The sequence below is a fragment of the Anopheles bellator genome, chromosome 2 (genome assembly GCF_943735745.2).
Source record: "Anopheles bellator chromosome 2, idAnoBellAS_SP24_06.2, whole genome shotgun sequence".
In the NCBI taxonomy this organism is placed as follows: domain Eukaryota; kingdom Metazoa; phylum Arthropoda; class Insecta; order Diptera; family Culicidae; genus Anopheles; species Anopheles bellator.
This window is the reverse complement of record NC_071286.1, coordinates 32,817,868-32,831,467: the sequence shown is the minus strand read 5'-3', so window position 1 is coordinate 32,831,467 and position 13,600 is coordinate 32,817,868. Positions and strand designations below refer to the sequence as shown.

General features: G+C 49.6%; 1 protein-coding gene across 1 annotated transcript in view; it reads right to left on the bottom strand.

Annotated features, from left to right (window-relative positions):
* Positions 1 to 13,600, bottom strand: part of LOC131211370 (sodium/calcium exchanger 3) — an 80,521-nt gene that overhangs the window by 39,835 nt on the left and 27,086 nt on the right. The window contains exon 2 of the mRNA XM_058204804.1: positions 1,952 to 2,043. Within this exon, the coding sequence (XP_058060787.1) occupies positions 1,952 to 2,043 (92 nt within the window). The remainder of the gene's footprint in view (positions 1 to 1,951; positions 2,044 to 13,600) is intronic.

Here is a 13,600-nt window from a genome sequence, read left to right as displayed (position 1 = left end):
ATGTTTATCTTTTCGATTCGATTCCGGGAGAGTGTTTGAGTTTTCCCCAACACCCCCGGGAAAGTCCCACCCACCCAGCACTCCCAATCACGAAGGGCTGGGGCTGCGATCGGGGAGAGATGAATTTGAATTTCCTAGGAAGATTCATGGTATCGGCGTGGTGGGTTTCGCTCCTGCATCGGTGGTAGTGGACCCGTGTTAGGAAAATTAATGGTGCATTTTGTTTACCATTATACGGTGCAATAATTCACACATTTTTCCGCCCTTCGCGGCAACGAAGGAAACCGATTTCCACCGCGGTGCAGCACGATCGGAAATCGTAGTTCGACTATTTGTGGCCCTGTTGCGCGCGAAATGCTTGGGCAAAAACAATAAATAACGGGAAAAGCTGTGTTGCTGGCGGTCTGAGTTGCCTGACTTTTTGTCCCATGAAACTCGATTCGACAATAGCCATCGATTGGGAGGGAAAATACAATATTCAATCAACAAAGCCGCGGATGAAGGTAATAGGCTTATGGTTAACGGAAACTCTTTGCCATTTTTATTACAAAACAATATTACGAGTAACAACAGCAGAGACAGAGACACGAGCAGTTCTCTCATCAATCGTCGATAGATGTCAGAGCCACCGCGCACATCCGGGTGTGATTGCTTTTCGGAAACTAATGAATGCGGAATGCCGCACGGATGAGAATCAAACAAATATGTATCGCATTACTTTCTCCATCAAATCACACCTGCATAGGGTCATCGAGAGAGAGAGAGAGAGAGAGAGAGAAAGCGGCATTCGATCAAGGGTTCCAATCAGGACACCGGCTCTAAGCGGAACCTCGCGGTAGCTAGGACAAACGCCACCTAGAAGCCACCACCGAACGATGTTTCGGTTTAATGAAGTTGTCGCCAGGTGGCCACCGCTAGTTCCACCCAGTGCGAGGATGCGAAGATGAAATATCATACAGCCCCAATCAAGCTGAGGGGAGTGTTAACCTGGCCGCTAGTACCCCGGCGACCCGTCTACCCGCTGGCGGCGGGGAATAAAATTATCATTCCGCTCACGTGGGTCCTCCGTGGCGGCCAAGGATTTGCTCTGTTACGAACCATAATACGTTCGTTAGTCGACACGCCGACAGTGTGGCCGTGTTGTTGCCCAGGATCTGTTTTACATGAGCCAGCTGAGCCGAGCCCAGAACCGAGGGCCCAAACGGCTCCAAAACGGCGGCTGAAGCAACATGCATGACGCACGACAGAGCGATTGAAGCAGACAAACCGGTGTGCCACGTGCGCCAGGTACTAGGTCGCGAAGTAATATATTCATAGCGCACCGGTGAGCTACGCCTTGTCAAATATTTCAACCGTTCCACCGGAGGCTGGCCGTATGAGTGAGTCGTTAGCCTTTGGCCGCCCGCGTGACGGCGACACACAAATGGAAATTTAGCAACGCTGATGTTGGGAACCGTCATGTTGGGAATCGAGATCTCGATGTCGGACGTGTTGGATTCCAATCTAAATTGAACTAGCCGAAAGCCGAAAGCTGAACTGTCTGGGAGCTAGAAACGACAACGATGTCTACGAACCGAGCAGCCAGCGGGACCGTGGAAAACATGCCAAAAATCAGCAAATCTTGAAGCGGAGCCCGAGCACCACGACGAGACAGATCTACTGGCGTACTCTGAGCCGGGTCGGCTAGCGCGCACCTACAGGGTTGACAGGGTAGAGAATGTGTTCCTAATCTGATTTGCGGTTCTAGTGGGCGAAGTTGGCTGATTGGTGGATTTCGCTATGGACGCTCGGAAGGAGCGGTCGCAGAGCGGGTACGATAGATCGGAAAGTTGCTGATAATTGAAAAGGAAGAACAGTAAATAAGTACACGACTGTCGGGCGGTAACACGAACGAACGGTACAACGGAAGGCAGGCTGGGTTAGCTCGGTGTGCGGGAATCGAATGATTTACCTCCGATTTGCTGCGGTTCGCCGAGGTTGACGTAGAACAGGACATCCTTTTCGTAGCTTCCCTCCTCGGTGATGACGAGTTGGATCATCTTTCTGTGCGTGGGAAGAATGGGGAAGAAAAATAGGAGAAAGAAGAAGAAGTTAGTGATGGGCAACTTCGGATTCGATCCCGTGGCGGTAGAGACCAATTTCCATGGGCTAAGGTCGCAACATGGCATGATTCTGTCAGGGATGGTACCAAGCAGCAAACCAGAATCCTGTCGTGTGTTGCACTCAAGGTGACGACGAGACGAGATAACGAGTTCCCACTTTGCTGAAGTTCTCGGGCTTCGGTTCCACTTGGAGCAAGGTACTACTGCAAGACCCTAGCTGACCCTTTAAAGTTCCCCCAAAAGGTTATCACATTTTACGGTGAAGCAGTGATAAAAAGTGTGGGAAGAATCAACGAAGAATGAGACAAACCTCCCCCGTGGGGACTTTTCATTCCAATTTGTACCAAACTACCGAAAAATGCAAATCTCTATCTCACCTGGTCCATCGCGCGTAATCAATGCGAAACTTTGAACGAGTTTCGTCAACAATATTCAGTTTCTAGTTTCGGCAAAAAAAAAACATTTGTTCTCCTTCTGACGGTGACCTTTTTCGATGCGAAGCTTGATCTTACGAAGCAGCTCACAGCCCTACGAACGACAAAGTGCACCGCCGAGTAATGGATAAGAAATCCCAACTAAACAACAACCAGCTCCGATTGTTTCTCCGAACCTCCGTCTGGAGCAATTGCAATGCAGGCCTCGTGCCGACGAACTACTCAAGAAGCCACGACCGAGGTTAAAAATGGAACCAGCTATTTGTAGCCCATCCTTCCCCAGTGGTCGCTGGTTTCCATCGAAAGTGAGCGAGTTAATTTGCCTTCAGACAAAACGGAGCGCCCCGACCGGTCGTTCCGGTGAAACGCGTTGGTGTCGCGAGTGAGTTGGAGTGAAAAACTTTACCATTGCGTGGGCAATCCCCGGGAAGCGGACAAACCTCGGGGGCACAACCCAGACCGTGTCCCAGTGCAAGTCCTGCGACGTGCGGCGTACAGTCGATTAGTGAGCCAGCGAGCATGGTCCAGCGGTGTTTGGAGGCGATTCACTGTAAACTAACCGCTGCGACGTCTGCTCTCCGCTGCCGACCGCCCTCGCTGGACGAATTAGAGCGTACCGGAGTCGGGACGTGATGTGTCTTGTCGGTCGTCAAAGTCCACCGTGGACCTGCGCCGGTAGCGGGGCCGGCGGCGATGATGGTGACAGATAAACACGCGCCAACGGAAAACGGCTCACCGACTACGAGGGGGCTACGTGCTGCGACTTGGGCATCGGGATCGTTACCGGATCGTTACCTCCGCCGGAACTGGGATTGCATATTTAAACAGACCGCATCCGTCGTGGTGGCCAGGGTACGCCACCGCACTAGTGGCATTTCCGACCGACGTGGCGTGAACAACCGAAGATGACGCCTGATGACGGTGATGTGATGCGGCAGCACCGATTTCCGGGTCAGAAATCACCGGAACCGACATTTCTGTTGTTGCGCTGTGGTTAAGACAGGACAGTGGATGGTTGTTTTTTTTTGCAACGCGAATTGGTCATCCTGTCATGGCGAGGAGTCCATATTTTATGAAACCACTGCCACCTAACAAGTTACAGTACTTAGTAATGACAGACTATGAATTGCATTTAATCTTGTCCGAGGTCGAGTAGCCCACGGCGTCGTTTGGGCAGCAATATTTCCACAGTCAGTTGGTCAAGCATGCTACAGTGAAAATGTGAACTAAAGTGGCCCCCTTTTAAGCACACACTATTCTGTTGTGTGCCCAGTCCCGTTCATCTGTGCCAACATAAACGTGACGGATTTGAAAAACTTTGTTCCAATAGCCTGGCCTGGCCATCGTCGTTGGCTGGCCGGGCAGTATCGGGAGTAACGGCGATACCCGTCTCGATTTTATAACTCCAGAAGAAGCCAGAACCTCCAGACCCCTCCTCCAGAAGAAGCCCCCTGGACCTCCAGAAGAAGCGATTTCAACGGTTCCAGATAGGGCGCATTGATGAACAAAATCAATGATCGTCGGAAAAGTGTTGGGAATGAAGCTATAAAAGTTTCTTTATGACAACTAAACAGTGCAGGAGAAGTGCTCATCAGGCACGTTTGATGTTCGGATTGCATTTCGGATCCAGCTTTCATTCTCCGACCGTAAACCAGGATCCTATGGATTGTTACAGAAAAAGAACTTTCCAATTGCTTCCGTGGGATCCATCTTCAGTAACGTTTAGTTTTATGATCTGAAACATTATACACACAACAGATATGCACACGATTGGCATAGTTCAATGTAGATACATTCTCCTTAATTGCTAGCTGCAAATCTTCTACTACGAACGAACGAACCAGGTCCTACGGCCCCTCGAAAGTGTTTGTAATGAACGTTGTGTCACTCTAAATCGACTAAGAAATCTCAGCAAAGCGAATGGAGGCGCAACAACAATAGAGTAAAATATTCAGGAGCGTGAAACGTGTACTAACCATTTAGTAATTTCATGTTCCATTTCACCCAAACCAGCTCCGTCTGGCCGTGGAGACCGTTACAACAGCACTGGCAGTAATCATCCCACAGTCCTCCTCCACTCGCAGAGAATATAACTGGAAACGCTATTAAAGTCACAGCCGTGGTCGTTACGGTCCAGCAAGAGGACTATAATTGCTCGAAAATGTCGCAAAACCAAGAGGAAATTTGTAGCTATGGTGCCTTACACCTTAGTCCTTGGTTTCTGCTGCCCAAACGCTGATGCTTAATTTTTCATGCAAAGCCACACAAACACGCAGCAAACGTCTTCGTTCCGGCTGCTCATTTATCATTCAGTCTAATCACCTCCAAAGTCAGTTCACGGGGTCCGTGGTTTCCTCGTGGTTTGTTAAGGATCGTTGCGCAGAACTTTGCCGGATTGGAAGGTTCCATCGCAGAATGGTGGGTCCACAAATCACCGAAGATGAAAACCAAAAACTCCACCTTCACCTGGTTTTAATCTTGATAAGCCGCTGAGAGCAGCCAAAATTAAGTGCAGCTGCCTACGGGAGGCAGGCGATTTTCAAATGTCACCAGTGTCCTCGGACTTCGGAAAAGTCCGAAGGTGTCGACGTAGTAAAAAATATTTCACCGCCAGCGGCCAGGTTGCTAGAGGCTCCATAAATTTATTACAGTGCTTGTGACATCCAATTGTTCGGTTGGTTCGTAGACCGGACCGAAATGTCTTCTTCACTGTGATGCTTTTATTTTCGGCAATGTTGTCACGCTTGGTGAACAATTATCAGTTGGGCTGTATCGGTCAACACTGCCGCTATATTTAGCTTTTCACGGGACAGAGCTTAAAAATTAAAACAAAGTATCCTTCGCGTCTGGTGTGAGTTGTGAAACCCCCAAGGCAGTCGTCAGTCAAGGGAGAGATTAAAACTTCTCTTTATCGTTTGTTTATGTTTCCAAACTCTTTCATCAAAATCTGTCAAAATCACACAGTAATCACAGTGCTGCGCTGTCGTTAAATGTTATCATATGTAGCCGAAAAGCAAACACTTACTCAATCAAGTCCACTGGTGGCTCCATAAACAATGCCGCCGGAGGAGAAGTTATTTAGTTGCCCGAGTTCCTCGGGGCGACTTAGCATAAACCGGATCTTCGTAAACATTCAAATTCAGTCGCCCCGTAAGCCCCTGTAAACAAGACGCATCATCCGCGCACCGTTGGCGCGGTCGAGTTTCCGAGTCCCACGAGAAGCTAAAATATTCTGCCCCGAGTCGCGAAGGCTCGGGCGTTCCGCGGACGGCGGAGCAAATTTTCAAGTCCATAAATTATAAGAAAACATCAGACAGCTGTCGGTTTTTGTGTCAGGAAATGCAGAAAGAAAGTGGCGGCATCAAGCGCGAGACAGCACGCGGCGTCGGTCTTGCACAGATCGTGGTGTCCCTTTTCACAATTTGTTAAAATTCTCACCAAACCCCGGAGCACCGGAGTGTCTTTGTGCTTGAGGCGGAAAAGCGTCGGACGATGGGAAAATCGCTGGAAAACCGCATTACTCCACCTGCCCGGGCAGGAGTAGCGCGGGCTAATGAAACGTTGCGCAGGTCAGACCGGGCACAATTCGACTTTCGTGTTTTGTTCGCCTTGCTCTGTTCGAAAGCTGCGAGTTGAAAAGTAAAGCAGAAGAAGAAGTGCAACGAAAGTTTGCAGTTGAATAAGTTTTGCCGAATCAACGACGGCGTTCATCGACGCAAAAAGTCCACAAAAAGTCATGGCGGCGCAGAGCGAGCTAAGTAGGATGCAATCCGCTCTAGGGCGCCGTCGTGAAAGCATAAGAAAGCATGCTGCAGCTGCGAGTGATAAGTTTCGTACCTCTAGTTCTTGTCACCTGCTATCGCTCAGCCACATTCAGCACTCGACGGTGTCGACGATCCGACGTCGGTTGTGTGTCTTAAAATAACACAACCCGTACACCGTGCGAAGGACCATCTCAGTGTTGTTGGTCAAACGCTTGAGATGAACTCTTTAGTAACCATGACCTGTGCGTTGCAGCTTATCTTAATTTATTATTCCTTTCAACGTATTAATTTTATTCAACGAGCCAGCCGCGGCACAAGTTGTGGTTAAATGGTGAAGCAAAAAATGCCATAGCAAAGGATGCAAACGCACGAAGCAAAAAAGGCGCTCCTTGCCAACGGTGAAGGTCAACCCAGGATTAAGCTAACGTCAAAATGGCCCTTGGGGGGGAAAATTTATGAGTTCGTTGCACGGCTCAAAAAGGGATAGCAGTGATAAAATACAACAAATAGCCAGGACTTCCGCAGCCGGTCGGGGAAAGCGATGTGACCCGAAATGGCCCTATCTAGACGAAGGTCTATCAGTGACACGAGAAGCGCAGACTTTGTTGAAATTGAAAAAGAAAAGTTTCATAACGGGATTATTTATTATCGTCAAGTGTTAGAGGGTTAGAGGGATGCAAAACTAAATTCCATGTGGATACACATGGAATTTAGTTTTGCATAATTTTTCACTACTTCATCGGTGGCAAGTAATATTGGAACTTTTCTTTGTTTGACTTCCGCGAGGCCATTTAATACATCGCATTATCAACCATTGCGTCCTTCAGCTTTCTGACGGCGCTGTATCTGATATAATCTGATAATTGCCTCGTAGTCAGCCAGCCATTCATAATTGATGGTTAACGCAGATTTTACTCAACCATTAGTGAATGCAGCGAGATATTGAATGTCGGTTTGAATCGTTTCGATAAAAGCGGCGTGGCGTTCGATCGTACCGAACGCAAATCGTTGATTTATGATAACGACCAGCTGTGTCAGCGACAAAGGATGTGTTTCACTCATGAATGGGAAGTCGACATCAATCATACGGGTAATCAGCGGGATGATTATTAACACAAGCTGTGAAGTGCTCTTTATATCAAAAACCTACGTGCATACGATGAATAGGGACGTATCACGAGTTCATCTCTTCAATTGTAATCCCTTTTTTAGTTTTATCTTTACAATGTACCCTCGCCGATCGATAAAAAATGTTTTCGAATGATTTTAAAATTTTATCTTCGAGCAATAATTGGAAGATTCTACGGATTGTCCGTTGTGTGAGCATAGTAGAAAAGGATCCACGACAATAGCATTTGAAAGGGAACAGCAGTACTTTGTTTTGCATTGTTGGAGCAAGGCATTAGCCTGCTAGTACGGCCGTTAGTTCGTTATAGAGTTTAATTTTACCAGTGGCGGACAAAATGTTCATTTCAACCTCCTAGTGTTCTATTTACACTAGCCTTGCGCTAGCTTCCTAGTAGCGCTCCATTCTTCTCGAACACTTGAGTTTTATGGAAATGGCACCCGGAGCACTCGCGGAAGGCAGATTTTCGTGCGATGCTTTTTGCCGGTATTGAACGCGGCTCATATCTCGAGCACCATCTTGTGCCGAACGAGGGAAGCTCACTTTCGATTCGGTTTGCGATTCGGTTCCATTACCGTTCCACGTCACGTTTTCCCGTTTCGCTGCGCGGGACGATATCGGAAATATCGAAACCGCGGGCAAAAACTTTTGCACCGAAACACTGTACCCGGCTGACCGGGCTGACCACTCGACGGTGAGCCCACGACGTTAGCCTGGAACGGGAAACTCATTTCCCTGCGAAATAATGAACAGCACGAGCTTTTTCGGACTTCGAAGCGTCCAAAATTAGCTCGCGCCCCATGATCTAATCCACCCGAACCCGAAACCACCTCAGCACTCAGAACCTGAGTCGGAAGAAAATGGCGCGCAAGGCCGTTAATGGGAAAGTTCGTCCCAACTGTCGTCCCGAATAATGGTGGGGCCAAAATCTTTGCAGTGGTAAAGTTTTTGCGCCAAGAAAGTTAAACTCACGCACTTCGGGGGACTTTTGGTCCCACCAACCGTGCGCGGGGCGTGTCGATTCATCAACGTCAGCACACACCTGCTCTGCACACGGCGTAGCGCGTCCTGGTGGCCCACGGAACAGCCTTATAATTAGAACTAATTGCGGTACAGCTACGGCCACCCCATTATGGCACCAATTTCAACGGGGTGTTGCTTTGTACCGGATTTCCGACTACCGGCCATTCGCTGCCTCGTTTCCGTACTGCTCTTTTCGCTCCGATTCTCCGATCTACATCGCACCGAATCACGCGATCGATTGGCGATTAGATTGACGCTGACGTCGCGTGAAATGAGGGCGGAAACGATGAACGATCCTTTATCGCCATCCAGCAAACAACTGTCGCTGTCGCTCGGCAGGCAAATGATAGCGTGGGCAAATTATAAAATAATAGGTCCAGCAGTCAGTCAGGGGTCTCGCTTTCGCACCTTTGCCCGGTGTACTTGCAAAGCCGGAAAAGTTGTAATCCTTTGACAGGGACATTTCCGGGCCCGGCCTCGGTCGGGCTGCCTTTCCGAAGCCATCGGAGCATGGAGCCCCATCGGCAAAGGATGCACCGTGTAATCTGATTACTGTGGCCGGCTCATTTTTACGGCCAGCCCGGGTGACAGGGAACGGGCGGTGCGACAAATGCAATTTGCATAACCTTCGCTCCACTGTGAAATCAATATGGACGACGGTCTGGTCGACGGACTGGTCTGGTGTTGGGTGCACCAAAGGTGAATGAAAGGTGACGAATGGAAGGGCAAAAACAAACACGAATCGTGTAACGAATCACGGGCGATTGGTTTCAATTAGCGTTTCAGTTTGATTGGAAGCAATGTCACCAAAGAGGCAACTTACAAAGTGTGAATTAATTAAAAGAACAAAAAAAAAACGGCACTCCACCAATTGCCCAAGGATTAAGTTGCCTCCCGTAGGGCGATTATCGTTTTAATCTTTCAATTATTCGGAGGCAATTTCATGGACCTGTTCCGAAGGATCTGCCCAGAATTGGTTGTCCCATAGGCTCGGTTGATAATTATCTTTAAAATAATCTCGCCATTTCGTGACACGACGTCACGCACGGTCGACCACACGAACCGTTTTGGGCCGGAATGCTAAACGAAGCATTAAACGAGCGGCCTGGCGAGGCTTTCACTGTGATGAGACAACTACGCGAAGAAGCGGCACAACATTTTAAATTCAAGAGCCGCTTTAGACCGCTTAACTTTTAAAGGCGACACGCGACAAGGGCCCTCTGCCGGCGCACGCCCCGGACTGTGTCGGGCTATCGACGTCAGCCAATCGTCTGGAAAGGCAGCGCAACACACCGCGAACCCGGGAAGGATGATGGTCTACTTTAAAAACTGCTCAGCTCAGCTCAGGACCCTTGCCAGAGCTTCGCGAGACTCAAAACGAAAGCGCGAGACGGCGAGACAGCCAAAAGAAACAAAAAAGAAAGCCAACTACTACACGAAACGCGAAAGTTCCACCCCAAAAGGAAGCCGACCGCTCGGGAACGTTATCGCGTTATCGCGCGTCGAGACTGCCGGGACCGTCACTCCGGAGTTATAATCTAATTTCAATTTCAAGACCACAGAATTTTCCAATAAAAACACTCCCATTAACGGGCCCCGGTCCTCTCGGGTGGTTCGTTAAAAATTTGGCCGGCTTCTCGGCGGCCAGCACGGCGTGAAACGGGCGCAGACATTAGCGCACGGTGAAGCAAGCGAGCGGACCCATTAAAGTCTTAAAGTGGAGTGGAAAAGTTTGGTGGCACGCGGTCCGGGAGGCCGGGGGAATGTGGGATGTGGGGTGGTCCGCCCGGGGGTAGGCGATGAAACTTTTGCGCTGTGTATGGCCTCAGCATTATGAGCTATTCATTCTATTGGACCAACTTTCCTGCTTCGAACGCCGCCGCCGCAGCCGGCCCGGTGCCGGAGAAATTCTTTTAATTTGATGAAATAGGATTATAACGGGCGGCTTTAGCCTTGATCCGGCCACTCTTAGCACCAGGTGGCTATGGGCACTTCGGGGCCAGGCTTTCGACACACACGGATGGGCTGTTTGTTTCTTTTCACAACATCTCGCTGGAATATCTAACGACGCAACGGACGGCGAACGATCCTTTCCCGAGGCACACACCATCGGCCCTTTCGCTTCTTTTCGGTGGCAGGTGGCAGGGGCGGCTCAGATTGGTTGTCAATTTCGTTGCTAAAAACGGGGAAAACTAAATTTCCGGCACGCTGACCCAGACGCTGTTCGGGCTCGGGTTGCTCGGGCCAGATTTGGTGGTAATCTAACGGCTGCTGACATGTTTGCGCTGGTCCGATTTCCGGCAAGAGAATCGTTTAACAATTTAGATCCGCTCGACGTGGGTACGACCTGTTACGCGCAGGACCCATGAACCAGGACCCAGCCCAAGACAAATGGCAGCGCTCAATGGCGCTCAAATGGCGACAATGGCGACGACGCACGATTTTCCGGTGTCCTATTCTGTTTGCTTCCTTCACTCGCTTCTCGGGTAAATAGCCGAAACCCGGAATTGGCCGAAGGATCATCATGTGGACGCTCGACATCGGCTTATAGCTGGTGGCCGGAAGGACAGGTGTTGTTGGGTGAAATTTATGGCTTTTAATTAGGCTTAGGTCCGTGGTATGGGCGTTGGCTTTCGGCGGTCCGGTCACCGCCCCGTGCTAGGACGCTTGTGGAATATCTTTACGCAACAGCCTAGAGGCCGGTCTCAGGACTCTCAGAATTCGGTCTGTGGTGCGGACGTACTTCACAGCACACGCAACCCTGGATGTGGATCCCGGGAAAGGGAAAAAATCGATGAAGATAAACGTGTCGTGTGTCCTGAGCGAACCACAATGACTAAACCCCAGGGCAGCTGTCCTGTGTCCGGGATAAATAAGCTTCCAAATTTAAAATATGACTCCCTTCCCTAGTTGGGCCCTTTTGCCAGTTGTTCCTGTGGTCGGCTGGTTTCACACAACTTGACTGGTAATGGACACCACAAAACACTACTCTCTGGCTTAAGATCTCACACACAGACCAGAGACAACCTTAACGCCCATTATCCTTTTCAGGAAGAAGGAAATCCAATTAGAGCGGCTTCGGTGTTCGAGCGGCACCAGCGTTCCAAAGGAAGGACGTGCAGCTATGTAAGTTACACCTTAAAACTAAGCTCGAATTTGAAATGTGTGTCACTTGCCAACTGCCGAGCGGCGACGAGTGGAATGGAAGCGAACGGCTTCCGAAACGGCAGGACCGAGGAGCCGCGTGTGAATGCCGTTCAATTACGCGTGTCATTAATTCGGTCTAATGATTTCGGCGTCCAAGAAGCCGAGCGCAGTACGACGACCACCTTCCGGCAGCCGCCGGCAAACAGAGGACACGATTGGGTAATTAATCATTGTGACGAAACAATTGACGACCGTGTCCGGGGGAGTTGAACCTTCACCCGACCAGTTGCTCGGCTCCGGTCCGGAATTATGGAAACCAATAGCTGTCCTTGGGTCCGGCACCGGCAGGATGGGCGTTGACGCCTGTCAGAAAAACGTGTCACCCCGGGACCATTCACGTGACACGATGGAGTCACGGCTTCCGGCAGAGGTTGCCTCCGTAGGGCATTTTATCAGCCGCCTCCCGCGCGCTCACCTAGGACGCCATCTCAACGCGGTCGCGAGACGTATCATTAGTGCCGAGCCCCGAAAAACCGAACCCGGAAGATGTAAATCTCGTGCCTCCATGCGTTGACTGGGGACTGCAATAAATAATTCATAATGGCAATCAAAACATTATTATTTACGTGCATAGCGATCCTCGGGATTTGGGCGATGAGTGTGTGCCGTGAGCGCATAAAAGATGAACAAATGAGAATCGAAGCGTGTGCCGTGAGTCGGTTGATAAGGGTAACCAATCAGCCGCTGAAGCGAATGTTATTATCTCACTATTTCACTGAAGGTTTGCTTCACGATTGATGGCATATTTATGGCATATTTATGGCATACTTATGGCAGTGCGTCAGTGAATCTCAAACGCTTCAGATTTATTACTTAAAAGTTTCGAAGCGAAACGTTGAGCTTTTCTATCGCAAACGGGTCGAAAAAAGCATAGTTCAGTTACAGCATATGGTGGGAAGATATTAAAACGGGGACGAGTCACATATTTTACTTGTTGGTTGATAAGCACCGAACGCTCCAGACAGGCAGGCGAATTATAAATGTTTTGCTTCATCAAAACCACATTTACCAAGCTTCTATCACACGAATCGGGTCGAACTCAACGTATCGATCGCTGCGGCGGTTGGCAAACCGAACGCCAAATGGCCACAACATTCGCTCGCCCCCGTTCCTAGAGGGAAATTCCAGCGGCGGTTGCAAACCTACCTACCACAAAGAAAATATGCAAATTCCATGCTACGGCAGGACCTTCGTGGGTTTCTGATTACCGACGCAAAAGCAAAAGACGCAAAACGTCGACACCGAACGTCGGAAACTTTAAGGTTCCCCGGGCACAGTGAGGCAGTGACCCTTCTGCCTTCGATTTGTCGTCTTCATCACGGGCGCTTCACGGTCGAACGGTTCGAGCCATTCAGCTTTCAATATAAGTATATTCTTTGATTTTTCCTCCGGTGGAACTACTCAACCGCTTCAAATCGAATCAGCGTGCCGGAACGTGAAGCGATGATTCACGTAAAACTGTTTTACGAAGAACGAACCAACCACGTCCATACCGAAGGCGGTCCCAAATCGGCGTTGGCAAAGCTCACGGTACGATGCTACGTGAGCTTGCAAATGCAATTTAAAGTAAAGTCCACGAAGTGCTTCAAAGCTGGCGATGGATGCATTTTGGTTAGCCGTACCACCTCGAAGGCCCGAGAGCGCTGTGCTAACGACCAGTGTTGTGAGATTCGAAAAGAAAAACGTTAAGTAGGTCCAGTGCGCGGTGGTGATGGGTTCAGAAGAGCCAGAGGCTTCCGCAGGTAGACCCCGGCAGGAGTCCTGTCCACATCCTACTAATAATATGTAAATAAAGCGTCCAAAGTGAAGGACCAACACACTCTTTCTCCAACTCAAACACTGGACCACGGAAAGGACCCGGATGCCGGATGTGGAATGAAAGGTTCGGCCGGCCTGTCAGTGGCACCGGGCACGCCATTGCGTTCTGGTGATTTGTACCCATTT